The 27,500-nt window shown below is 45.4% G+C and overlaps 1 protein-coding gene across 5 annotated transcripts in view; it reads right to left on the bottom strand.

The window, feature by feature from the left end:
• prkcaa (protein kinase C, alpha, a) overlaps positions 1–27,500 on the bottom strand; it is a 113,710-nt gene that overhangs the window by 30,055 nt on the left and 56,155 nt on the right. For 4 of the 5 annotated variants that reach the window (XR_014122652.1, XR_004776645.2, XM_035531377.2 and 1 more), the window contains exons 4-11: positions 15,165–15,276; positions 14,727–14,855; positions 7,964–8,120; positions 6,786–6,920; positions 5,684–5,777; positions 2,319–2,345; positions 995–1,135; positions 733–906 (exon numbers count right to left, since the gene is read on the bottom strand). Coding sequence is in view for 3 of the 5 variants with exons in the window: in XM_035531377.2 (XP_035387270.1) it covers positions 733–906; positions 995–1,135; positions 2,319–2,345; positions 5,684–5,777; positions 6,786–6,920; positions 7,964–8,120; positions 14,727–14,855; positions 15,165–15,276 (969 nt within the window). In the remaining 2 variants the exon portion in view is untranslated. The remainder of the gene's footprint in view (positions 1–732; positions 907–994; positions 1,136–2,318; positions 2,346–5,683; positions 5,778–6,785; positions 6,921–7,963; positions 8,121–14,726; positions 14,856–15,164; positions 15,277–27,500) is intronic. The other variant, XM_035531379.2, reaches the window with a different exon arrangement.

Raw genomic sequence — 27,500 nt, 5'->3', positions numbered from 1 at the left:
ACATATTTAGACACTGCAATCACTGAATACTTTTATCGCATCCTTCAGAGACTGATATTGCGATAAGCATTTGCAAATGATATATTGGACAGCCTCTGGCTACTAAGACAGCTAATGCTGTGCGCCAGGGTGTGCCAGGGTGTAGAGACTTTACCCACTTCCACAAATGCTATAATGCATCTCCAGCATTTACACCGATCAGCTGTGAATACAACGGAGATCTAGGAGGCCTTGCACCCGATGTTCTTCATGGTCCTTAGCTGTGATATCCCTGTGACGTCTTATCTAAGGTGCCTCCGTTAAGCCTCACCCATAACGGCCCTGGTACGGCAGTCAAGGCAACGCATGGTAAATGAAAAGCACACTACAAAAACCACAGACCACGTCTCTCAGCATGACGGTGCACACCCAACTGTTAACAGACGCGCTTGAAATTCAGGGGCGTTCTACAAATTCAGTAAGGGCTTCGATCAAAATGACGGCCTGCGTTCTACATTTCTACGCCAGAGGTGCTGCAGCGGTACCTCGGTAGTTAAGGTCCTGGACTAGAAATTGGGAGGCTGCTGGTCCAAGCCGCACTGCTGCCAGGTTGCCACTGCTGGGCCCCTAAGCAAGACCCTTAACCTTTAATTGCTTGAACTGTAAGCTGCTTTGGAGAAAAGTGTCAGCTAAATTCTGTAAAAGTGAGGCTGCGCATTGGCAGGCCTTACCCGGGTGGTGCTCTAGTCTTACCACTGTCTGGAAGCAGGAGTGGAGCTGAGTGAGGAAGGGAGGTTTGTCCTGCTGGGCAAGAACCCTCTTCTCCACCATGGTGCACTCCACGTCATCATCCTGGATCACCACGTCCTTCTTCAGGATCTTTATGGCGTACAGCTCCTCGGTGCCCTTCATCTCCGCTAGCATCACCTGCGGAATCCACAAAAAGAGGGAGAACGATAGCTCCAGCTGGCGACCGATACCGGAGGTGCTGCCCAAGACGGACGGAGGCACGAACCTTCCCAAAGCTCCCTTTGCCCAGCACGGCCAGGAAGTGAAAGTCGGCGAGCTTGACCCGGTCCAGGCTGCTGGAGGGGAGGGTGGACCTGCTGTCATCCAGGGGGCTGACGGCCTTCTTCCCAGGGCCCAGCTTGGCTTTCTGCGCATGGGAGGAGAAGCGGTGAGAGAACGAGTCGTGTGGAGACGAGAGAGTAAGAGGGACAGATAGAGGAAAAACTATGAAATGAGAGAAATCGGCCATTTCTGACCGAATAACCCTGGGCATGCTTCACTAAGTACAGACCAACAAGAATTCACACAAATCACCCATCCCATAAAAAAACAAAAAAAAAACAAAAAAAAAAAACAAAATGAAGGAAACCCGCAGCCTTCAAACACTTTCGTAACAGCAGGCACACATGTGGTTAGACCTTCTGGACACATGGAGGCCATCTAGACAGCGGCTGAGAGAACCGTGGCCAGGCTTTCGGAGTCTGCCTCACACACAGGGCGGGAGGAGGCGGGGCTGGGGCGGACACAGTCGCTCGACCTCCGAGGGTAGGGGGTGTTGGGTGCACAGGAGGAAAGCAGGACCCAGGCCGAGCTGCTGTCAGTGCAGAAAGCACGGAGACTCTCAGGGGCCAGACCTACGGGGCCGGTCCCCCCCGGCAAGTACCCGAAGCATCCCACAGAAATGGACGTACAGGAGAGTGCGCCGCTCTTAATGTTGGAAAGCGAATGCGATGAAAGGCGCAGCATGTGTGCGCCATCAGAAGACAAACAAACTTCATTTCAGCGTCCACATTTTGAAGTACAGCATGCAAGAGCCAGAGAGCTTGCAAAATGTTTCAGCAAAGTGCATCCAAGTTTGTTTCCTCTTTTCTTTTTTGGCTGGCATTGTGAACAATGCAAAGCTCCGCCAATAGGCACGGACAGCCAGGAAGCCGTGCGCTGATCTCGCGCGGGTCTCGTGCCGAAGCTGTGCCAGTCTTGTCTAAAAACCCAGCGACAAAGTGCAGCAAAAACTCCGCACCTCTGGGAAACTCTTGCACTTCACAGACGTTCGAGTTTCGCCTTGATTCACACCCTCTCGCTCGGTCGCTTGCACGCTTTTGCACGCATGCACATGCACACATACGTCCCCACACCCCCCACACCAGAGTAGGCTGAGAAAAATACCGGCCTCTTCATCTTCCCGCTTTTCCCAGTACTACCAGTGCAGTTAATAAAGCAATCGTACCATGAATGCGCAGACCAGGCCAACCCCAAACCCAAACCCACCACACCGGAGAGAGCCGCCCTTAGCCTCTCTTTCTCTCGCTCACCCACACAAGCGCACGCACCTGTTTAACGTCTTCTAATGTCTGATCCTGCAATCACAGGACAAACATAAACACACAGTGCATGTGAATATTCTGAATATTAATGAGGCTGAAACAGGTCCATGCCTTCATCAGCTCCCGTACTGGATACTGGAACTCTTTCTAGATCTTTCCGCCGCCCGCTGGTGCTCCTCCGTTATTCATCGCCTCCTCTGACAGCCGTCTTTCCCCCATTCTCCTTCCTGTTCCTCAGTCTGAACTCCTTCACCCTTGCATGCCTTCTTGCACTCCTCTGCGCTCTGGCAGGGACTCACGCTGCCTCGTACTGGCCTGTCCTCTGTGGGGAGCAGGAGCATCTACTCCTAGGGCGCTGGAACCGGTCTCTCTGGGATGGTCCCCCTGTTACAGCCTTTCACATCTGTTACAGACTTATCCCCTCAATCAACACTATTCTATGTCTCTCCTTCACGTGTATCCCCCCAAGTGACAAGGATGGTGTTATATAAAAGCGATAATCGAACGCATGAACAAAAGGAAACCACGCGTCCACGGTTCCCAATCACAAACGTCCTGTACGAGGCCCGTTAAGGGACAAGTCCTTGTGTCTGTTGGATGGATGTCATAGAGTGTCTTTTCCCTCCTCTGAAACTCCATCGATTAACATACCGTTTTTTTTTAGTTAAGAGATGAAAGGCACTCTCCTCCGCAGAGTATAATTTGAAGGAAATAACGTTGGGTGAGAGATTTAACCCAGACATGGACACAGACAGATACGGTTCTATTCTGGTCCTTCTGTAATGACGCTTGGTTGCTCAGTCTAATGCATTTCTCATGCAGTTTATCCTTTCTGTGGACTAAGTGGACTAAGACATGGATAGTCAATGTCTGCCATCTAGTGGTCACTATTGGTCAAGCTTCATCTTGTCAGGGCACTTAAAAAAAAAAAAAGTAATCCATCATAGATCTGACAATAACCAGGCATTGGCTGTGTTCTTTCAAGGAAAGTGTGTGTGTGTGTGTGTGTGTGTGTGTGTGTGTGTGTGTGTGTGTGTGCCTTTACACAAATAAGTTCTACCTCAGTGCAAAAACCCTGTGCTGCCCTCTTGTGGAAATCTGCAGGAAATCCAGTTACAGCATGTGCAAATGTTTTTGCTTCATCAAATCCACCAGTGCAAACTACAAATACTGACTTATTACTTCACATTTATTATTTTTTAGGAATATGCTGACAATGAATAAAGTCATTAGTTACAAAAATATGCACAGGTCACAGTATATTGGCCTCATCTGTGTCTTGTTCTTGATATTTTCTTTGGTTTTGTGGACTTTTTCACGTTCGCCAGTGAGCAAACTAGGGATCCTTGTCCCAGCACTTTGACTGTGACTGTGTGTGTGGCTTTCCAGCAAACCTGTGTGTGTGTGTGTGTGTGTGTGTATGCGTGCACCTAAGTTGCAGGACACGGTCGTTCAGTCTGAAGATGGAATTATTTGTGCCTTGAAGGGTGGACCAAGACCACTGTGTTGCCATGGAAACAGGCAGTAGGGCTAACGCACACCCATGAGTGTTAACAGTCATTGTGCACCTCTGACGTGTTCCGTGCGTATGTCCTTGTGTTTGTACGTGTTTATGTGTGTGTGCAATCGCAAACCTATGGGATTGCACTCGTGATATTTCAATCCCATGAACATTCTGTGCAGTCTAACCCAATCATAGCGGACAGGCAACCTCAAAGTCCTGATCTCTTACTAAGTCCCAGCCATTCCCAGCCATGTCATAAACCCCAGGGGTCTATACTGTTCTGGCTAGTTGCAAGAACTGAATCCCACCATACTAAAGTCTCAGAAACTGCAGGACTCTAAACTTTCAAGATGTTCGTGGGACCGTTTATGGGCTCCCATCTCGAGCTCTTGTCAAAAAAAAAAAAAAAAAAGCTTCTGTTGGTTTTGGAAGTCGCAAAGGCTGCACTAACATCTCCAAAAAGAAACTACCAATAAATAAATAAACATATAAGGACATTAACTCTGAATTAGGAGAAGGGCATATCTCAATGCGAATAACCACCTACAAGGTAACCATCCTGCTTAAGACTGTGGTGGATAACACACTCCGCTGATCACTTCATACCCACCAAGCTCCTGGTTCAACAAATTCGCAAATGAGCAGCTTTGAATGATAAATGATTATTAATCTGAGCGGCAAGCAGAATGTGACAGTGCCGTGCGATTCTGTGTCACGCGCACGCCTGTTTCTCACTGAGCGGTGCACACATTGGGCCTCGCCGGTAAGGACAGGAAGTCTTTAGATCCCCCCCCGAAACCTTCATCAGCTGAATGCACACATCGGGTCGGGGTGTCTGATGAGGAGATGTTAAACAGGGAAAGCGAGGGGGTTTGACTGACAGCTAACCCATCAATATCCATTCAAAGCTACAGGAAGTTCAGATAAGGACCCCCCCCGCCCCCCCAAAAAAAGTGACCAGCGGAAAATATTTTTGTATAATGTTACATAATGATAGTCATAGTGATCTGTCAGCTGTAAAAAAAAAAAAAAAAGCTCCAAGGGAATGTGTTGACAAGTCATGTGACCGGCAGGAGCCCAGGAAAGCTACACGCACCTGAATAACCCAGAAAGCTGTGGGTTTGCCCTCTGTAATCCCGGGGACCCGAGGTGCCGATCAACATCGCGTTTCTCATTCCTCGCCCTCCACTCGAGCCAGAAAAATGTCTCTCTTTTAATATTTATTTTTTAAAAAGAGTTCTTCGCTTGACAAAATGAGAAATAATGCAAGACTTTAAGAAAGGTGTCATCTTTTATTCAAGTGAAGGAAAGCCAGTAGCAGGCTGCAAAAATTTTCGTCTAAAATTATTTTAAGCAAAAAAATTTCAAATAAAATAAACCAATACACGACGCCTACAGAGACACGTGTCTTTAGTTTCCACAACGAATCCTTTGTGGTCATGGTAATACTAATGTTCACAGGAGTTTTAATCAGGCACTCGCATTTTTGATCATTTTCATTGGCTCTGAGAAAAAACTTTGTACGATACACAGTGCAGTTGTATTATGGGCTGCCATCACATTTTGTACTGGAGCGGAACTGGAGGGATCCGGAAGAAAACACCAACACTCCAACCTTATGGAAACCCATTCCTTGCTCGGGGCTCAAGTTGCAACATTCCGGCCTCACGCCGCACCGCTCACACACTCTGGTTCGCACAGCGCTGGGTAATTAGCTGAGCAGTTGGACCTGGAGTGGGTGGGCAGAGTGACTGTGTTAATGGGCAGAGCGAGAATGTCACTGAGCCAGTGCTTCCGGATGGCCGGGATGGGAGACAGAGGAGGTGAAAAGAGGGAGAGAAATGTCATGGGATGATTTGGTCCTCACCTCAAACTTCTGCCTGAGCTCCACATTCCCATCATCCTCCTCTGGGATGGGCACGTTGTAATACTCTCCCTCTTCTTGGTTCAGCATCTTATACCTAACACACACGCGCACACACACACACACACACACACACACACACACACACACACACACACACACACTGTACCTTCATATACGCAAAAGCGTTTTGAGGATGTAGGCTTTGCATGAATGATGTTTACATTTATTTATGAACTGTATCACTTGATAATTGCCTTGAAAATCATTGTATAAAGAGCCACAAATCGCAGACAGGCAGACAAACAAGGCAGAAGTAGAAAGGGAGAAATAAATACGGACAGAACAGAGAAGGAGAGAGAGAGAGAGAGAGAGAGAGAGAGAGAGAGAGAGGGAGCGATAGTGAGATAGTGAGACAGTGAGAGAGAGAGAGAGAGAGAGAGAGAGATGGTGAGAGAGAGGGAGTGAGATAATGAGAGATGGTGAGAGAGAGAGCGAGAGAGAGAGCGATAGTGAGATAGGGAGACAGTGAGAGAGAGAGGGAGAGAGAGAGAGAGAGAGGGAGCAAGATAATGAGAGATGGTGAGAGAGAGAGAGGGGGAGAGAGAGAGAGAGAGAGAGAGAGAGAGAGGGAGCGATAGTGAGATAGTGAGACAGTGAGAGAGAGAGAGGGAGCGATAGTGAGACAGTGAGACAGTGAGAGAGAGAGAGAGAGAGAGAGAGAGAGAGAGCGATAGTGAGATAGTGAGACAGTGAGAGAGAGAGAGGGAGAGAGAGAGAGGGAGCGATAGTGAGATAGTGAGACAGTGAGAGAGAGAGAGAGAGAGAGAGAGAGAGAGAGAGGTCTGATGGTGAGAATTTGGCCGCTGACACATGCTGAGTGCTGTGGGCACTTTAGGCGGCGTTAGGGCAGGCACTAGTGACGAGCCTCTCACACACGCGGACAGACTCGCACGAGAACTAATCAAGCTGAAGATGGCCCAGGGCTAGTTACTGAAGAAAATCAGAGGTGGGCAGAGTAAAGATGGAGGAAATAAAAATGTAAACAAAACACACATACTCAAACACAAACACACACACACACACACACACACAATGTCCTCACCATCCACACACTGGAGCTTTAATTAGCTCTGAAACTCCGAAAGACATCGCTCCCATGAAGTCATTCCTAGTGGTTCGGTCCCAATCCCAGACCTCCACAGAGAGCCTTCGGTCCTTATCTGTGGGCCTCAGCTTACTGTCAACACACACACGCACACGCACACGCATACACACGCTCATGTTAACAATATCTTCGCTTTTGCATCATGCCTACATGTAATCTGACTTCTGTAACTGGTGCAGCCAGTGAGGGAGGTGTATCTAACACTGGTGCACAGGAGAATTTGTGAGTGGAGAGGGTGGCGTTGGAGCAGGTGGTGTTGGGAGGGAGTGGACAGTGTAGGAGTGGACAATGCTTGAGCTCTTGGCACTGGGGACGGCGGTGCTGGGATGAATGGTGTTGAAGAGGACGGTACTGGAATGGAGCATGTTGGCACAGACAGTGTTGGAGGTGAACATGTCACAGCAGGATGTGGTGGGGTGCATTGTGTTGGAGTGGACCCCATTGGCGTGGATGGTGTTCATAGGATATAGTGTTGGAGTGGAGTGTGTTGGAGTGGACAGTGTTGGAGTGAATGGGGGGTGGTGTTAGACCAGTGTTGGAGTAGATAGGGGGTGGTGTTGGACCAGTGTTGGAGTAGATGGGTGGTGGCGTTGGACCAGTGTTGGAGTGGATAGGGGTGGTGTTAGACCAGTGTTGGAGTAGATGGGGGTCGGTGTTGGACCAGTGTTGGAGTAGATGGGTGGTGGCGTTGGACCAGTGTTGGAGTGGATGGGGTGGTGTTGGACCTGTGTTGGAGTAGATGGGGGGTGGTGTTAGACCAGTGTTGGAGTAGATGGTGGGTGGTGTTGGACCAGTGTTGGAGTAGATGGGGGGGTGGTTTTGGACCAGTGTTGGAGTGGATATGGGGTGGTGTTAGACCAGTGTTGGAGTAGATGGTGGGTGGTGTTGGACCAGTGTTGGAGTAGATGGGGGGTGGTTTTGGACCAGTGTTGGAGTAGATGGGGGAGTGGTGTTGAACCAGTGTTTTAGTAGATGGGGGGTGGTGTTGGACCAGTGTTGGGTGTAGATGGGGGGTGGTGTTGGACCAGTGTTGGGTGTAGATGGGGGGTGGCGTTGGACCAGTGTTGGAGTAGATGGGTGTTGGAGTGGGGAAATAGCTGCAATACTTCACTCACAACTTGAAGGTCTCGTTCCAGGTGGGGTTGAGTGAGGAGCGGATGGTTCTGGTCTTCTTCTTCGTCTCACTTTTGGGGTCTGGGATGAGCTTCAGCTTCACATACGGGTCGGATAGGCCATTGGGGTCCATTGGAATCAGGTTCCTCGCCTCGCCCACTGCAAAGGGTCAGATCAAGGGTTAGGGCAAGGGTCATGGCAAAGACCAGCCCACAAGTGACACTCTTACTTGTACAGCGGGGTCTACATTCAAACTATAAGCATAAAGGTTTATGGCAAGTTTTATGGAGAAAACCTTTCTGTAGTTATTATGCGAATGTGACCCAAAGGCCCTGAGATGATTGTGCAAGCCTGGGATAAGCATTATAAAGGTAGTGAAGTGAACGTTGTTCCTACACACTTCACCCAAACAATGGCAGCAGAATGCGGCCCCTAGGGCCTCCCAGTCCTGGGGCATCTCTGATGTGATGATACGGGATGTGCAGTGGGCTTGTTCAGGTGGTATCATTGCTTATTATCTTACAAACACGGCTGGCATCTACAGCTTTGATCTTTTTTAACCTTGATTGAGAGTATTCATGTGTTAGGCCCCCAATATCTGTATATTAATGGCTATTGTAGAATATGTGTATATTGAACAAGAAAGTTTATTATGAGCAATATTAGTAAAGAAGCAGGGCTAAGACGTTTACTCAGCAAACTGCAGGAGCCTTTTAGAAACTGTTATGGCTAATATGTCTTTTCTTCTTACACAAACCCACACAAAGGTTAGAATTTGAATATTTAAAACTTCCACCACTAAAAAGGTGAATGCAAAACAGTGGTGCTCCACTGACTGCTGTCATGGCTGTGGGCTGCAGAACCCTGTACTACAGTACAGTGGAGGAACAGCCAAGGCTGGAGACACTACACAACCCTGCACTACAGTACAGTGGAGGAACAGCCAAGACTTGAGACACTACAGAACCCTGCACTACAGTACAGTGGAGGAACAGCCAAGACTAGAGACACTGCACAACCCTGCACTACAGTACAGTGGAGGAACAGCCAAGACTAGAGACACTGCACAACCCTGCACTACAGTACAGTGGAGGAACAGCCAAGACTAGAGACACTGCACAACCCTGCACTACAGTACAGTGGAGGAACAGCCAAGACTAGAGACACTGCACAACCCTGCACTACAGTACAGTGGAGGAACAGCCAAGACTAGAGACACTGCACAACCCTGCACTACAGTACAGCAAAGTATATAGTACAAGTATGTATATGCATGCTTAGCATGTACAAAAACACACATACACAAGCATGCATATGCATGTACAACATGGACACACATTCATGCTCAGAAACCCAAGCATAGATGCACCAAAAGTGTGTGGTTCACACAAAGCACACAAAAACACAAAGGCGCTGATGCATAAACACACACACGAGCAAATACGTTTGCATATATAAACTGAATGTGTCCATAAACAGGCAAAGACACTTTTTAACAGAAAAGCAAAACAAAACAAAGCAAAACAACAAAAAAACCCCTTCAAGTTTTATTAGCACCATCTGACCAATAGGAGGCGCTGCACACTTCTTTTTCGCTGTCAGGCTTCACTTGCTACAAGCATCACTCATTTGCCTACTTAGTCCTCTTCTGTTCTTAGCTGGCCTCGCTCCAAGTCAGTCACAACAGAGCAGTGTTTCTGGGTTTTTTTTAAGTTAGAGAGCAGTGGTGATGTGCATCATCAGACACTGCATGCCTGTCATGAACAGCTTTGTTGAAATGTTTTGGACAAATATTTGAACATTTGGCATTGAACACATGCACATTTCAAGAAAATGCTAAATGAAGGTGCAAATCTTGTATTCCTTTTTTGGACATGACGATCACTGCCTCATAATTACTGATTGCATGATCACATCTGAACGGCTGAAACCGTTAGCAGCCCAGAATGTCAACCCGGATGCACCGCTGTGGACGAGTACTGAAAACCAGTACTGCAAACTAGTACTGTAAATAGAATTCAGAAGTTGAGTAGCAAAAATGAGGACTGTACAGATATTGCAGTGAGGCACTCCGAACTTGAGAATTTACTTGAGAAGCATACACACACTCACATACATACCCCCCCCCACTCCCACACACACACACACACACACACACACACACACACACACACACACACACACACAAATACCACGTGATGACACCTACGAGAGGATATTTAGCTGGCAGCAGGATAGATATTAGCATTAGTAAATGTTAAATGAGAGCAGAGCAGCACACACCACCGCTCGCGCACACACACACACACACACACACACACACACACACACACACACACACACACGGAGGCAAATGCTGGTGTTTGTGTGGTATGCAAGAGAGTGAGAGAGAGAGAGAGAGAGAGAGAGACAGAGAGAGAGAGAGACAGAGAGAAGTGTACATTAGACTTACACGACTCCCCGACAGTTTGAGCTTGTCTTTATTCACTGCCTACAGTTGCCTGCCTACAACAGCATGTTGTTGGAGTCTCACATTGTAGGACCAGGATGTAAACATGTTGATCTTCCTTTCCTTTCACATCCTCTGAAGCCATTTTCAAATTAGCCACTCTCTGGGTCTTTCTCTCTGTGTTTAGTGAGAAACAAGGCTTGCTTCTTGGGGGTATATGTGGGTTGTGTGGTGTGTGTGTGTGTGTGTGTGTGTGTGTGTGTGTTTATTTGGCCTGTTTTTTAATTGTCACTGATCATTAAAGTGGTCATTTTCTATGTAACTGTGATGGTGTTCTGGTGTAAACTGTTCCTCTCTCTCCAAGGACCCAATGCTTGGTACCATTCTCATTCCTTGCTCTTACAACTACATACTTTCCTCATTAGTGGTACTTAATAGCATGCCTGAAGTAGAAGAGATTAAAGTATTGCTTAAAAGATGAAAGTCCTCTGCATGGCTCATCCCAGCCACTAGGGGTGCTGTTGAGCATTCCACATGCTGTAATAACACTATAGGTTAATATACTGAATGTATCTAAAAATGCATAATATATAAATCCATCTGTACTATCTGATGTAACTGCAGTTGTCTATAAAGTACTGAGATACTATAGAAGATTTGACAAATATGTTTATTTCTAAAATTATTTATTCTCCTTTATTCTCAAGCCCTACACAAATGACTTTTGTAATTATTATTTTAAAATCTCCTGTCATTATTGATATTGTTGCATTGTTATCTAACAGGCTTTCCAGTCAGTGCTGGTGACATGGCATCTCTGTGCTGTTGAGTGCTTCCCTGCTCTGACCAACATTTTGTAGCTCCAGAAGGGTCTGACCATTAGCTGATGAAGGCCAGGTTTGGCAGAGCATGGAGAACGACACAAGTCACAGTCACAGCTGATCAGCCAATGAGCTCTGATGCCAAATGCAGCTCAGCCAATGAGCTCTGGCACAGAATGCAGCTCAGCCAATGAGCTCTGACGGAGAGCGTCCAGCAAACGGCCCCGCTGTGGCTGCTCCGAGCTCAAGGTCAGAGGTCGGAGCTGAGAGCTGAGAAAGCCTCAGGTTAACCCTGTGCATGCAGGATCGCTGGGGATGGTGGAGAAGAGGCAGCCCTGTCAGCGAGGAACATCAGAACATCCCGAGACATGGACTGGACTTCACCTCTGACCTCACCTGACCCTCCTCCGGCCTAGAACTGTCACGATCTGTTTTCCTCTGAGAAAACAAGTTAAGCTGATCTTGAATGTTTTTGTCTTACCAGGCAACTATATGTGTCAATTTGACTTTATTGCATTTATTATCCATGTAGCCACGCATATTCTCTTACTCCATTTGACTGGCTTGTGTTTACATAAGGAAATATATGTCAAATTTTCCATGCGAATTGAAGCTATATTTTGGGTCTTGTTTCAGTCAGGATGAGAATGTGAGGAATGTTTTTCTGTGGGCAAATGAACACCTGGGTGTTTGTTTATGCACAACCACCCACACAGGCCACATTGATTAGCATACCTGCGTACACACACACACACACACACACACACACACACACCACACACTTTTCCAATAACTCCTACAAGCAAGAACAAACTTCAAACTAGAGATCACCAAGTACACACCCACTAGAATCCCTCATGCTTTTTACAGTTACAAGGACTCACACACACACACACACACACACACACACACACACACAAATGCACACACAGTAAGCATTTCATTTATTATGTATGGTGCCAGCGATTTCTTTTTAAACCCATCAATTTAAAATTCTGCTAATGCCATTTTGTCCCCCAGCTTAATTCAAAACAGAGTAATTCACAACAAATCACACAGCTGCATGTGTGTGTAGTCATGTGCGTGTGTAAGGGAATATCTGACAGTGAATATATCGTACGCACATTTGTGCTGAGTTTCAGTCTGGTGGGGGTGTGCATGGGTTGGTGTGGGTGTACTTTTCCCAGAGTTCCTTAAGCATTTCTTCAGATGATTATTCTCAATGCTCAGAAGTCAAAACCTCTGGGCCGGTGAAAATAGCCCTCATCAATGGAGTCGCATTCACTCATGTGATTCATTTCTCCAAAATGTACCTTGTCACCTCTCTGCGTCTTCCAGTTCTTTGAACAGCACTGGGAGGACTGTCTGTCTCTCTGCCCAGGCTGTGTTGCTACAAAGTGACTCAACCTCAAACAAAAGAGTCCCTCCCATTTGAGGCCGTGATGTCAAACAGACAATGAAAAGATGCTAACAATGCCACTTAGTGAGATAATGCCATTGGCAGGTATGGTAGAGGGTTGGTTTGGTACAAACAGACAGTGGGTGACCCCACTTGCCCTACATACGAACATGAGGGATTCTGAGGTGTTGTGATTTAGGGATTCCTGAGCATTGATGAGTTAACCGAGAGGAGAAGGCTGAGTGATGAACTAAGCTAAGCTAGGGCTTCCTGTAACACGCGCATGAACGTACGTCCTCAAACACACTTCTGCTACGCAAACAGAAAGCAGACAAAAGCAAACGGAGCCTGGTGAAATGGCGCAGTAGTGCTGTTGGTGTTGTTGATACAAATCACGAGGACACAGATCCAGCCCCCCAAGGAGCAGGGAGTCCAGACGGAGCTGTAGGAGGGGCCGGCCGTGGTGGGTGATGGCTCAGGTAGGGAACGTTCACCGGGCCTTGCGGGGATCCAGTCCGCAGTAGTAGTATCGTGTGTTATATTACGTCGGAGCTGGTGCGAATGTGACATTGCACACTTGCATATTTTCATGTTTGCACTAAGGCTATCGAGTTTTAGTAGCCTTCTTTCACATCGCTGCTCTTTTGAAACGAAGATTAAAAGCTAACATTTCCTTTAAGTGTTATACTTAAGAATAAACAGAACTCTTTAATGTTTTATCCTTTAAAAAATTAATTCTTAAGAAATTTAATTACTTTAGTGAAGATGCTTAAATATTTATCCATTCACTTAAGCAGTTGTTCCCGCTAATGGCTTACTTAGTTACCTAACACATGATGCTGGTTGTTAAAACTCACCTAACAAGTGAATCGGTTGTTTTCAGCCAAGTTTGGGGAAGTATAGGCAATGGACCCTTAATATTATTTAATTTGTTAATGTATGTTCATTGCAATGTTGTTGTAATTAAATAACTGGCAATGCAATAGCAATTAGTCCAGGACTAGTAACTAGTAAGTTATGCCACGCCCAGTGGGAGGGGCCTCCAGCTAGAAACACAAACACAGAAACAAATATCACCAGGGGGGTTTTTTACTCAAAGTTGGATTTCTCAGTTTAGACAGATAAATTAAGCTCATAGATGAGGATTACCCAGTAGGAATATCCCTCAATTGTTCTCCTATTGGACACTCCTGACTTTGGGTTGACAATCTGGATAGCCTGAGAAAACCTGCTTTGTGAAACACCCCGCAGGGGTGAGAAATGGTTCAGTAAAGATGAAACATCCCTTGATGGAATCACTCTTTTGCTTTACATGGATGTGATCGAACCAGCTCAGCAAGGCTCAAGATTAGAACTGTGAATGTTTCAAAAGTTGCAGGGCAGGGACTACTATGGTCAGACATGACCTACTACGTTCAAACATGAACTACTACATTCAAAAAGCACCAAGGGCACAGCGAACTTTGTGGAACCACTTCAAAAAACCTGCTGACCAAAAGGTTATCAGGTGACACTTATTAGCGTTTACTCGGTCTTCCCAAATATTTTCTCCTTGTGGGTCTATATTTAGAAGAAATATTTATTCTCCCTCACAGTTGAAAGTATTCATACTAATGCACTGATTCAGGGTGCTATACGCTTAGCGACAGAGCCAGTCGAGAACGTTTGGAAATGCCCTTTCATGCAAAGGTGCTTCCTGTGCTTCCTGCTGGAAAGGGTTACGCATGGTACCATGGTAACACCCATGGTATTACGAGCCAAAGGAGTCAAATGTCAAACACATTGGCAAAAAACAAAAACTATTTACTTGATGAGCTACAGGAGCGGTTTTTGTAGTGTTAGAGTACTGGTTTGTATGGTGAGCTTCTCAGTTTTGTGTGGTATTACTCTAGGTCTTGTTAGGGAGTGTTACAGTTCTGTGCGGTAAAACTGCAACAGTAGTTGTCTGTGTGGATATTAAGGCATCCGTGTTTGTGTGGTGAGTTATTTGCTTGGTGAGCGTTACAGTAGCATTTTGCAGGACTAATATTTTTGTGTTTTTTTGTGGTGAACATCGCAGTAGTATTTTGCGTCGTGAAAAGTGTTCTGACTCTCACCTGAGACATGGAGTTCGTCTCCGCTCACCTCGATCTTCAGGTAGAGTCGCCCTCGCCTCTCAGTGTGGTCTGTTCCACACAGGCTTGGCACGTTGAGCACACACTGCTTATGGACGTTCATATCGCAGGCTATGGAAACACACACACACACACACACACACACACACGCACACGCACGCACACACGCACACACGTACACACACACGCACGCACACACGCGCACACACACGCGCACACACACGCACGCACACACGCACGCGCACGCACGCACGCGCGCGCACGCACGCACGCGCACGCACGCACACGCACACATTGTGGTTAAGGATCCTGAATAGCTCTGCGTCCTTGCTTGCAGTCTGAATGTAGAATCTTCAAATCTTTCAAGCTTGAAGAGAGAAAAGCGTCGCTGATCTGAGAACAGAGATGCACTTTACTTACTGTCACATTTCATGCCCTGGTGCAGAAGGCCATAGAGCAGGGAGCCGCAATGGTCACAAAAGGTGGGGCTGCCATACGTGTGGATCTTAAATTTGTGCTTGCTCCTGGGATCCTGTGCACAGAGAAGGAGAAAACAGAGAGAGAGAGAGAGAGAGAGAGAGAGAGAGAGAGAGAGAGAGAGCGATAGCGATGGGGGTGGGGTTATTAGGCGGTTAAAATGTGAGAATCTTGAAAGAAATGTTAAAATTTCAACAGGCTCCATCAAAGGCTATCGCTGAAAGGTGTGCGGTAGTGGCCAGGCTGAGCAGGGGAAACATCTCTAGGGGCGGCAAGTGAGTCAGCGGGTGTTTAGACATTTCAGTCCAAGCAGGGCTGACACAACGGCGACGAGTACTTTCACACGTCTCAAAGCGATCCGTCGGAAGCCCCTGCGCGGCAGCCCCGCAGCTTGCCCGCGGAAGCCGGCAAACACACGGCGGCGCGCGACCTTAGCGTTAGGGGACGCAGGGATCGCGCTGAGGCTGCTCTCGCTGAACGCGGCGGGGTTTGGCACTGAGGTAAAAAATACAAACAGAACTAAACCATGTTTATTGTCGTGAATAAGGGTTATTAAGGGTTATGAAACCTTTATATATAGCCACTACATTGGATAACATCGGAACAGGCACAGTATCACACAGTAAACCCACTTTTTACCACAGAAAAATATGTCTGCCATTGATTTAGTCCTGAATACAGTCAGTGGTTTGGGGGAGGAACCCTGAAGACCTGACCTGCTACTGTTATGACCTGAAGGAATCGCATTCCCTCTGATTCGCTTTGATCCGCTGAGTCAAAGCTATACGACCTGGAAATATTAGTGCAGGTCTTAATATATATTACAACAATGAATAAAGATTTTTGTCCCTTTTTGTTTACAAGTGTTTGTTATTTACAAATGTTTTATATGCTTATTTTAGAGTTTATTTAATAGTTTTGTAAAGCAGAAACTGAAAATGAGGGTTCTTTTACCAAGTAGGCTTGTGTATTAGTTCTAAAGGGGAAAAGGGCACACAAGTTAGCAGAGAGGAAAAAACACAAGTTTGTATCCCAAAACCCAGCCTGCCCACTGCTGAGTTTGTCATCACTCCACTGTGTGTGAGTTCATCATCGCTCTGCTGCTGTGTGTAAGTTCGTCAACCCTCCGCTGTGTGTGAGTTTGCTGTACTTAGAAATGAGTAAAATAATGACCAAGGATAAATACTGAAATCGAAACGAGTTCGTCCATAAGTGCTCTAACGTACAGTGACTTCATCCTAAACAAATGGATGAACAGGAATAAACGGTAAGATTCCTTCCTGATCGTGTCAGAGGCGGGTGACCACCCAGACTAATCTCAGCCATCTACACACACTTACAACACAGAGCACATTCCGGTTTAAAGCATCAAAAGGATTCAAAATGACATCAGTAGGATTTATATGAAATGCATCTCCGCACTCGGGCACTGATACGATGGATGACCGAGTAATCGATTACCTATTCGCACATGCCTATTCAGTTATTTCTAGAGATGTGTGATTTCAATCCATATGGTGTGAAGTCCTGCGCATCATAGCTGGGTATTAGTTCTGACGTATCATACCTCATTAAGCTCGCAATGGGCAATGAGTTGGCATGTTTGGCTGTGTGTGAGGTGTTCTACCATGTCATTCCAGGTCTAGTCTCCAGCTCTAGAGCTATTCCATTCCAGGAAAGCTGTCTTGCTTCATCAGTACAATCGGCGGCAATAAAACGCTGTCAAGATTATGGCCCCTGAGAATAATCTGGATTAAAAACACGATGTCAGAGAAGCGAACAGGAAGAGAGCTAGCCAGTAGGGTCTGGCACCAAAGGGCAGAAAGATCAACCTGTATTATGTCACGTGAGCATCCCGCTAAAGATAGCCAAATGGAAGAGAGAAATCAAAGTGGACCGCATCAGTGTTGAGCATCAATACCGAATGAAAAAACAACCCAGATTAAATCGGGAACAGGTAGGATTAATTGGTTTAATGCGGAGTGGGTCGGAATACTAGCATGCTGGGTGTACCATACAATTATGGGCTGGACCTTTAATTAGGTCCTACGGCTCATGACTAAAGTTAAAGGTTAATTGCTTTGGTACCAGGTGTTCACTGTGCAGTTATGAAACGAACAGTGAAAGAGGGCAGATAAGTCAGCTGCCGTGTGGCTTTCAACAACACAAACCACACTCACTTAGCAACCGCGTTTCTCAATAAATCACACGACTAAACGAAAGAGCAATCTGCAAATGGGAACATTAGAAAGCTGCTCTCCCTCGCTGACTTTAATTAGAGAATCTGTCAGTTCATTGGATTTCTGTTCGAGAACTGCAGCTCTGCTCCCTGGAAGTGGGAGCACGGCAGTACTGCCGCTCCACACAGACGCCCAGCAGTGCACCGCGATGCGTCGTTCTTCCAAAATGTCTCATCTCGGTACGGAAGTTCTCCGGCGGTTCCAGATGTTTTGATGTAGCAGCACGTCAGCGGAACGTTCCAGGCCTCCCGCGGGGAGCCTTTCCTAATAGGAACATTCATTATTCATAAAAGCCATTCATGTTTTATGGGACCTTATAAAGGGGCTACCAGTGGTTGCTTCCCCACACATGTGAAGGTGATGCAACAAGTCCATGTGCCTCTGTGTATCATTTCATTACATCAGCTCTGCAAGGGTCACTGTTTTTATATATATATATATATATATATATATATATATATATATATATATATATATATATATATATATATATAGCGCTGCAATCTTGTACGGCAGTGCGAGACAATGAGTCCTCACTTAACTGGAGATGACGGGCCTTAATTAGCATGGTGCCATTTTAATGGCTTTCAAGGCACCGAGACATCCTCTGCTTTCAATGTCCCAACGACATATACGTGCAGAGAGGGCGAAAGGGAATTAAGTCTCCTGACAGTGTGTGTGTGTGTGTGTGTGTGTGTGTGTGTGTGTGTGTGTGCGCGCGCACATGTGTGTGAGTCTGTGTTCAGCTTATCAAAGCTTTTCTGACTGCTGCAGACAGCTACGCTGTTTTGCGGCACCGATTCGACTCATGCCTGCATGAACACTGATTCGAGATCAGCCATCCCTCTATTTCCACTGTAAACATTTCCTCTGCTTTTACTGATCTTTTGCAGAAGTGCTGACCTCGGGCAGTTATCCCTCCAACCCCATCGGTGGACAGACCTGCCTTGTAGGTGTGCTGTTGGCAGTCCATAGCTAAATGTCCATGTTTCACCAGCATAACACCCGAGCCGTCACTGTGCTAAAACGCTCTGATGAAATGGATAACATATACGCCACAGTGCTGCTGTGGTCAGACTGACCAGCCATGAGCAAGGTCAAGGTACAAAGTAGCTATTTCTAATACAGTGACTGATAGAGTATTTCTACTGCAGGTTTACCTAATGGACAAAGACCTTAATGGTCTTAGGCACTAAACCTCCCATGCGTATTACTTAAATGGATGTGTATTGCTAGAGTCCCACTACAGTAAATTATAACACGATGTCCAGTGAGGGCCCTGTTTTCCCGTGGTGAGTGATTTCCACGAGCGTTCATCATAGGCTGAGCATGCTTTGTTATTGACAAAGGGGAGGGGCTTACCATAGAGCCTGTGAAAACATTGCGAATCAAGCTAGCAGCACTGAGTTGGCTATGCACCCATTGAAAGGCTATAAAATCCCACTGGTGACAGTATCTGTGGGCCCTCATATTTACACCCCCCCCCCCCCCCCCCCCCCCGGCACACAGACTCACATACACACACACACACACACACACACACACACAGGGGAGAAAACTGGGAAGCCTAGAGCTACTCCCAGTACTGGGCAGTGATGAGGATACGTAGCTAGTTTGGATAGTCAAACTAGTTCATTATGCTAATGCAAAGCTCTTTACAAAGCGCATAGTACAGAAAAGTAAAGATGAATGCTAAATATTTTTCCACTGAGAGAGACAGGAAAAGAGAGAAAATGGGAGCAACTCCACTTGGTTCTGGCTTTTTGGCAGAAATGTTTATCAGAGAGGAAGGGAAGAAATATGAGATGAGCAGCAGAGCTACAATGGTGGAGTGGGCTGCTCTGAGAGTGTGAGGCGGTGGAGGCTGGTGCTGAACGATGAGGCAGGGACTCCATCCAGGGAATGTGGTGGGAAAAGATGGGGCTTGGGAAATTCCTGTACAAAAATCTCTCTCTCTCTCATTATGCTCTATGCACATTTGAATGCTCCCCTAATGGTCCAGATCAACATTTCAAAGTGCTTCCCCAGTGTGACTACCCAATCTGGGCCCAGAGCACATGCAAGATGCGGACAAACCACAAAAGGCCATCTGCGGAATTCTTTTGCAAATGCTTCCGAGAGCCGAGCCAAGACAAGGGTGTTCTAAAGAGACTCTGCCTCAGACTCACTGTTCGTCTTCCAGAACTCAACCGGCTTCACCGTGTGGCACATGGTCACTATGTCTCAACCCATACTATATTAAAACCATTGTTTCGTCATCGTTTATAATTGTACAGCTTATAGGGGTGTAAGACAATATATACGGTAATGAAAAAAACTTTACGATGTGCATTGTGGAGATTAACAATATCAGGTGCATTCTGTTTATTATGGCATCTTATGCATTGGATTTTTGGCTCACTGGATGTTGCAATCTCTTTAACCCTCACAAGCATGCCATTCCTCACGCTGCAGGATAGCTATGTCACTGTTCAACAACCAGTGAAGGTGCTCTGATGACTTATAAATCTGAGGTTTGGCAAGATTTTGGGTTTCCCATTTCCCAGGAAAAAATGGCAACAGTGTAACCAACAAAACCAAAACAATATGCAAATGCAAGGGAATTATGGGCTACACTACTGATATAGTTATAACTAATATAACACTACTGATATGAGTTATAACTAATATAACACTACTGATATAAGAGTTATAACTAATATAACACTACTGATATAAGAGTTATAACTAATATAACACTACTGATATGAGTTATAACTAATATAACACTACTGATATGAGTTATAACTAATATAACACTACTGATATAAGAGTTATAACTAATATAACACTACTGATATAAGAGTTATAACTAATATAACACTACTGATATAGTTATAACTAATATAACACTACTGATATGAGTTATAACTAATATAACACTACTGATATAAGAGTTGTAACTAATATAACACTACTGATATAAGAGTTATAACTAATATAACACTACTGATATGAGTTATAACTAATATAACACTACTAATATAATGCAGAATTTACACCACAGTAATAGTGAAAAATTGCAGTCACTACAGAAGAATAAAGCTGTGCCACTTCCCTCCCAAGGGTACGAGCTGAAGAACTAACCAGGTGCATGGGTGTTTTCCTTACTAAGGGCCCCAGACCTTGTTCTGTCACTGATATCGATAGAGTATTGGCTTCTGGTTAACACTCCTGGAGCTGAAGTACTGGAGTATGTCACTCCAGTGCGTTGCTCTCTCGTCACGTGACCATGTGTATTAAATGGTGAGTTTTGCTTGTCCTCTTTATGAGTCGCACACTGGGATAAACAGGGATAAACAGTGTCTAAATAGGCTGTTTTAAAGTTAGGGCTTGAACGTGTTAATAACAAAATTGCCGTCGTTATGAATAATGCATAAAACATGGAGGTTGCGGTAAAAGCAGTCTGGGCTAGCTCCACACAGAGTGCTTTCTCCATCCTTTCCGTCTTGTTCCCCAAGCGGGATAAAGTGTAGCCCGCAATCATTCGACTGTTTCTTCCTTCCTGCCATCTTCTCTCAAAGAGCCACTAGCACCGCTGCCAGTCACGGATCCCGGCGCACACACAGGTCACGGGTGTTAGCACACGGTGGAATATGCTCACTGGAAATTCTTGAATGTGATCTTGAGCAACACGGTTCGATGAAAAGAGGCATTCAGCGTCACGCATCACACCTGTGAAGCACACAACTGTGCAGAGCATGAAGAGTCTGACCTGAGGGACTCTAATCGCGGCAAACGTTAAGAGAGCAAGGCTGTCAAACGTCTCGGACCAATAACGCAGGGAAGCAAGGCTGTTCTCGAAGGCACTGCGCCGGACCCCAGATTAGAAACTCTGCGTCATCTATGCCACGTTAGGATCTTATAGCAGGCTGGAGAACAAATCGTCCAGTTGCAATGTCTCCCAGTCTCTCTCTACAAGTGTGTCTGATTTTAAAAAAGGATTACTTAAAAGAGCTTGTAAGTGTGTGTGTGTGTGTGTGTGGGTATATGTGTGTGTGTGTGTGTCAGTGAGAGAGAGAGAGAGAGAGATAGAGAGAGAGAGAAAGAGAGAAAGAGAGAGAGAGAGAATATACTATTATTATTAATTATTCGGTTTAACTGAATTATTTTTTGGTTTCCTTTGCTGCATATGTGAAAATGAGGCAAGAACTCTGGCTACGTTTATCAGATTCTTGTGGCGCTGCTATTTACAGACCCAGTCAGCAAAGGAAACGGAAAGATGGGAACAGGTGCCACTGTGACACTCCCCAAAACACGTCTGAATGTCCGGACACAGCGCGTGGGACAGATCAGGAAGGACCTCCCCTTGTGAGATCAGAAACAGAAGACCTAATGGGGTCTGACTCGCCGAACCGCCAGCACAGTTCAGGAGTGAGACAGAGGCCGAAACGGACACGTGCAACGACGAAACACCCATTCCAGCGAACGTCCCTCCTCTCCAGGGGGAGAATATTCTGGTTTTTAGCCGCTGCTTTCGCCTCTGGCCAAAGCGTACGCCTCAGTTCCAGGAACTGCTCTTCCCAGTCAATCGCTGTTTGGTTTTTTTCAACAGTGGGAGAAAAGCTCAAAGATCTCAGATTTCTGCCTGAAAATGCAGACGTGGATATTTCCGTAAAAAACAAAACAAAAAAACACTGGTATTCCAAGGTAAAAAAAGGAAGCCTTGAGAGGATAATCATTTAGGCTAAGCCTCGAGTGTTTGAAAACTGTTTAGAATTTTAAACCTCTGCTCCTAGTTATTTCTTGTAATTACAGGGGACTAAAGGCCTTTCTTTTAATACGCATAATGAAAATAAACATGCACTAATTTGCACTAATTGGGCTTCAGAATTAAAAAGGAATCTTTATAGCATTTCACTTCATTCAAGTTAATTTTGATTAAAATATCATGAGTATACATGTGCACCTCTATGGCAAGATTTGGTCTCTCCACTGGACTGTCCTCGTTAGATGGAGTCCAGTCAGATATTCTTGTCTTCACTTCCTTATGGGAGAGACGCAGTATTCTGCTACTGTGGAAATCCACAAAACCACTGCCTTAGATTGCAGAGGATTCACTTTGAAAGGAAATATTACTGCATTTTATTTTAAGTGGAAATCATTTCCTTTCATTTTTAAATTCACTTGATGGCATGCTACACACCATGGCTTTTTTTTTTTTTTTTTTTTGCTAAATGAGGTTACTGTCTGTTTGGGTGTGTGTGAGTCTGAGTAATGTTTGGGGTAAGAAAAAGGTTTCAAATGAAAAATCATTAGGTCTATACCTAATGTTCAGTATCGTGAACCCAGTATCGTCAAATCGGTCATGTTCTGAGTGTATCGTTCCACCTCTAAAAGCTGAGCACCTGTATCAAGAACCTTGATGCACTCCACTGTAGCTTCTGGATGGGCTCAAGCACACACAGTGGGGCTTCTAGATTTAACTTTTAAGTCTTTTGGAAACCCAAAATCTTGATTGAAAAAAGGGGGCAACTCAACATAGTAAAATGAAGAGTTTTTGTTTTTTGTGTGTGTTTTTTTTAATCAGGGTTTATGAAGGCTTTATTTAAATAAGGTATGAACAGGAAAACTAGCAAATTCATCTTTTACCATCACAGATGGTTCATTCAAAATGAGGGATTTTATTATGAGGGAGCAAATGTTGTGTCAGTCTGCCTCAAATCAAACTTCACCCAATGGCCATGCCTCTCCCAGTAAAAGCTAGTTACACCAGAGTAGAACATGTACATACTGTGCATACTGGGCTCTTGCTAAGAGCCCTTTCATTGGACCTTTTCTCATGAGCTTCAGATGCACCACTGGTCCAAAGACTAAACAGCAGACCTGCGTAGCAGGGGCAGACCATTCCAGCAACGTGCACTGTTAACTTGGTAATACAGCACTGAGCTAGCTAGAGGGTGATCTAATGTGGCTAAAGCTCCCCTCTTGGTTAGCCACGCCTCTCCTCCCTTAAAGAGACAGTACATCAAAAAACAAAACAAAACAAACAAACATAAAACCCCGCTTACAATGCTATTGGTTAATGAAGGCTAATGGGTACCATTCTGCATGAAGCACCACAGTCACATGCATGCTGATACATTATATTGCCAAAAGTATTCGCTCATCTGCCTTCACACGCATATGGACTTGAGTGACATCCTAATCCATAGAGTTTAATATGATGTCAGTCCACCCTTTGCAGCAATAACAGCCCCAACTCTTCTGGGAAGGCTTCCCACAAGGTTTAGGAATGGGTTTATGGGAATTTTTGACCATTCTTCCAGAAGCGCATTTGTGAGGTCAGACACTGATGTTGGTCGAGAAGGCCTAGCTTGCAGTCTGCACTCTAATTCATCCCAAAGGTGTTCTATGGGGTTGAGGTCAGGAGTCTGTCAAGTTCTTCCACACCAAACTCACTCATCCATGTCTTTATGGACCTTTGTGCACTGGTGCGCGGTCATGTTGGAACAAACTGTTCCCACAAAGTTGGAAGCATGAAATTGTACAAAATTTCTTGGTATGCTAAAGGCTTAACAGTTCCTTTCGCTGGAACTAAGGGGCAGAGCCCAACTCCTGAAAAACAGCTCCATACCATAATCCCTCCTCCACCAAACTTTACACTTGGCACAATTCAGTCAGACAAGTACCGTTCTCCTGGCAATAGCTAAACCCAGACTCAGATTAACAGACGGAGAACTGTGATTCGTCACTCCAGAGAACACATTTCCACTGCATCCCACTGCTGTACTCCTTCGTGGCTGAGTTGGTGTCCTTCCCAATCGCTTCCACTTTGCTATAATACCAATGAGTTGACTGTGGAATATTTCGTAGTGAGGACATTTCACGACTGGACTTGTGGCACAGGTAGCATCCTATCACGGTACCACACTGGAATTCAATGAGCTCCTGAGAGTTACTCATTCTTTCACAAATGTTTGTAGAAGCAGTCTGCATGCCTAAGTGCTTGGATTTATACACCTGTGGCCGTGAAAGTGATCGGCCCTTGTGAGCACATCAGCATTTGTGAAGCTGGTCCCTTGACAAGCTCAAGTAGAAACTTGAGCTTGTCAAGGGACAGTGTACTGTCATGTGTAGAAGTGCAGTGTACTAGGTACAATGAAATTCTCACAGATTAGACACTAAATAAAATAAAATAAAATAAATACTAAACAGACCGTTGTTGGTGATCAGACGCACAACGGTGCTGTGATCAGCAAACATTACGATGGTGTCGGAGCTGCATCTGGCATCCCAGTCTTGTGTGGATAAGGATTACAGCAGTGGACCTGGAACACAACCCTGTGCAGTGCAGCGTTGAGGGTCATGGTGGAAGACGTGTTTCTGCCGAGTCGCACACGGATCCAGTTGGACAGGTTGGCGCCTTGTCTCGGCTCTAGCGGTTTCAGTTTGGCTGGGCTGCCCCAATAAAGACGATGTTCTGTCGACATTGCCTCAAGGAGGACCATTTGTCCCGAGGGCACTGTCTCCATGCTAGGCTTGTCAGTGCCACTTTAAAGCTCAGCCCCAAAATGGTTCCGCTTTGTATTTTAATTACCCCGTCTCACGTCTCCAGACGAACGCCCCTTAATTAGCTGGCTGCGCTGTGAGTGTGTGCATGGTGTGTGTCTGTATGCAGAGTGTAAAAGCCAGCTGGACCTAGTCATGAACACCCACACACAGCTGATGCTGAAAGATACACTTGCTGTTCTCCCTCTTTTGGTCACAATATACTGTCTCTCTCTCACACAATAGACTGTCTCTCTCTCTCTCACAATATACTGTCTCTCTCTCTCACAATACACTGTCTCTCTCTCTCACAATATACTGTCTCTCTCTCTCTCTCTCTCATAATATACTGTCTCTCACACAATAGACTGTCTCTCTCTCACACAATATACTGTCTCTCTCTCTCACAATATACTGTCTCTCTCTCTCTCATAATATACTGTCTCTCTCTCACACAATATACTGTCTCTCTCTCACACAATATACTGTCTCTCTCTCTCGCAATAGACTGTCTCTCTCACAATAGACTGTCTCTCTTTCTCACAATATACTGTCTCTCTCTCTCACAATAGACTGTCTCTCTCTCTCACAATATACTGTCTCTCTCTCTCACAATAGACTGTCTCTCTCTCACAATATACTGTCTCTCTCTCTCTCATAATATACTGTCTCTCTCTCTCACAAGAGACTGTCTCTCTCTTCCACAATAGACTGTCTCTCTCTCTCACAATATACTGTCTCTCTCTCTCACAATAGACTGTCTCTCTCACAATATACTGTCTCTCTCTCACAATATACTGTCTCTCTCTCTCACAATATACTGTCTCTCTCTCTCACAATAGACTGTCTCTCTCTCTGTCACAATAGACTGTCTCTCTCTCATAATATACTGTCTCTCTCTCTCATAATATACTGTCTCTCTCTCTCTCTCTCACAATAGACTGTCTCTCTCTCTGTCACAATAGACTGTCTCTCTCTCTCACAATAGACTCTCTCTCTCTCACAATATACTGTCTCTCTCTCTCTCACAATAGACTGTCTCTCTCACAATAGACTGTCTCTCTCTCTCCTCTCTCTCCTCTCTCTCTCTCTCTCCTCTCTCTCTCTCTCTCCTCTCTCTCCCTCTCTCTCCTCTCTCTCTCTCTCCTCTCTCTCCCTCTCTCTCCTCTCTCTCTCTCTCTCTCTCTCTCTGTCGGTCTCTCTCTTCTCTCGCTCTCTTTCTCTCTCACACACTCCGATAGGAACAAGATATCACTGTGTACCATGCCTCCTTTGCTATGAGCCAGGTGGTTAAAATCGAGCTTGACCAACATCAAAAACGAGCTCGAATTAGGATCCATGGCCATGCTACATTTATTTCAGCATGCATCTCTGCCCTAATTGACTGTTCCAGAATAGAGCCTTAACCAAGGTGAAGAGGGCACACACCAAATAGTGTTTCTGTTTGCAGGAGGACTGTAAGGGAATTGTTTTAATTGCCTGTACCAACACCCCCAGAAATGAAGTGAGCAAAAAAAAAGTGTTTGCCAAGGAAAGTGTACTGACACACACACACACACACACACACACAGACACACAACGTGCCAAAAGATTCACCAAAAATGCACTGCAGTAAAACTCACTGTACATTTCATATGCTTCTATAAACCTCTAAATATAAGTATTAATGGTTCTGTTCTATGAATGTTGATGCATTTTTGCTTTAATTCGGCCTTTCAAAATAGATAACCGTTCCTGATATCACAAGCCCGGCTGTGGTCAGGACACTCGTGAAACCTGGTATTCAAAACGTCCAATCAGACCAGAGCAATTCATTCATTTGTGCTCGAATGCTCCAAATGTTCTGCTACGTTTTACTGGAATATTTACCTCCAGCTCTCTTTGAAGAATAGACAGGACAAACTGCCCACGTCTCCCCAACCAATTCTTCCTTCGCTGTTTCCTTCCATTTTTTTCTTGTTTCTGCACAAATGAGTGTAGAAACAACCACTATAGCTGGTTGCTTATGCTCTGATTTGATGCACAGCTCTCATGAGGTTTTTGCAGATCTTTGATGGGGATCTCCTTGGCTGAAAGGTGTATGTGAGCCTCGTCTGCAGTCGCTCATGTAGTGTGTACACCTCGATATCAACAAAAAATTGGTCCCAGGAGAGAAATGTCATGTAGCATCAGCAGAATTCTGAAAGTCGAGGAGTTTCCACTTGGCATTACCTTGCTCGACTGCAATTCAGATATTGCTTAAGGTACCATAAAATGGACAACTGTCTTTAATTCAGCAGAGTTGAATAAGGTGAGTCCGGTACATGGAACTGACTCACCGTCAACCTCAAACTCTGTTGCAACATCCTTTAAATATAAATCCACATAAGTAAACAGAGTTGTAAAATGAACCAATTGCAAAATCCTTGACTGATTAATGTTTTACACCCTCAAAATTTGCATACACCAACCCACATTCTAGCCCAGGCAATACTAACGCAGATATGCACAAGCAAACATCAGTAATGCT

The sequence above is a fragment of the Electrophorus electricus genome, chromosome 3, assembly GCF_041902795.1.
Source record: "Electrophorus electricus isolate QZ-2024a chromosome 3, ASM4190279v1, whole genome shotgun sequence".
NCBI lineage: Eukaryota > Metazoa > Chordata > Actinopteri > Gymnotiformes > Gymnotidae > Electrophorus > Electrophorus electricus.
Note: the sequence above shows the minus strand (reverse complement) of the source record. Positions and strands in the feature narration are given on the sequence as shown.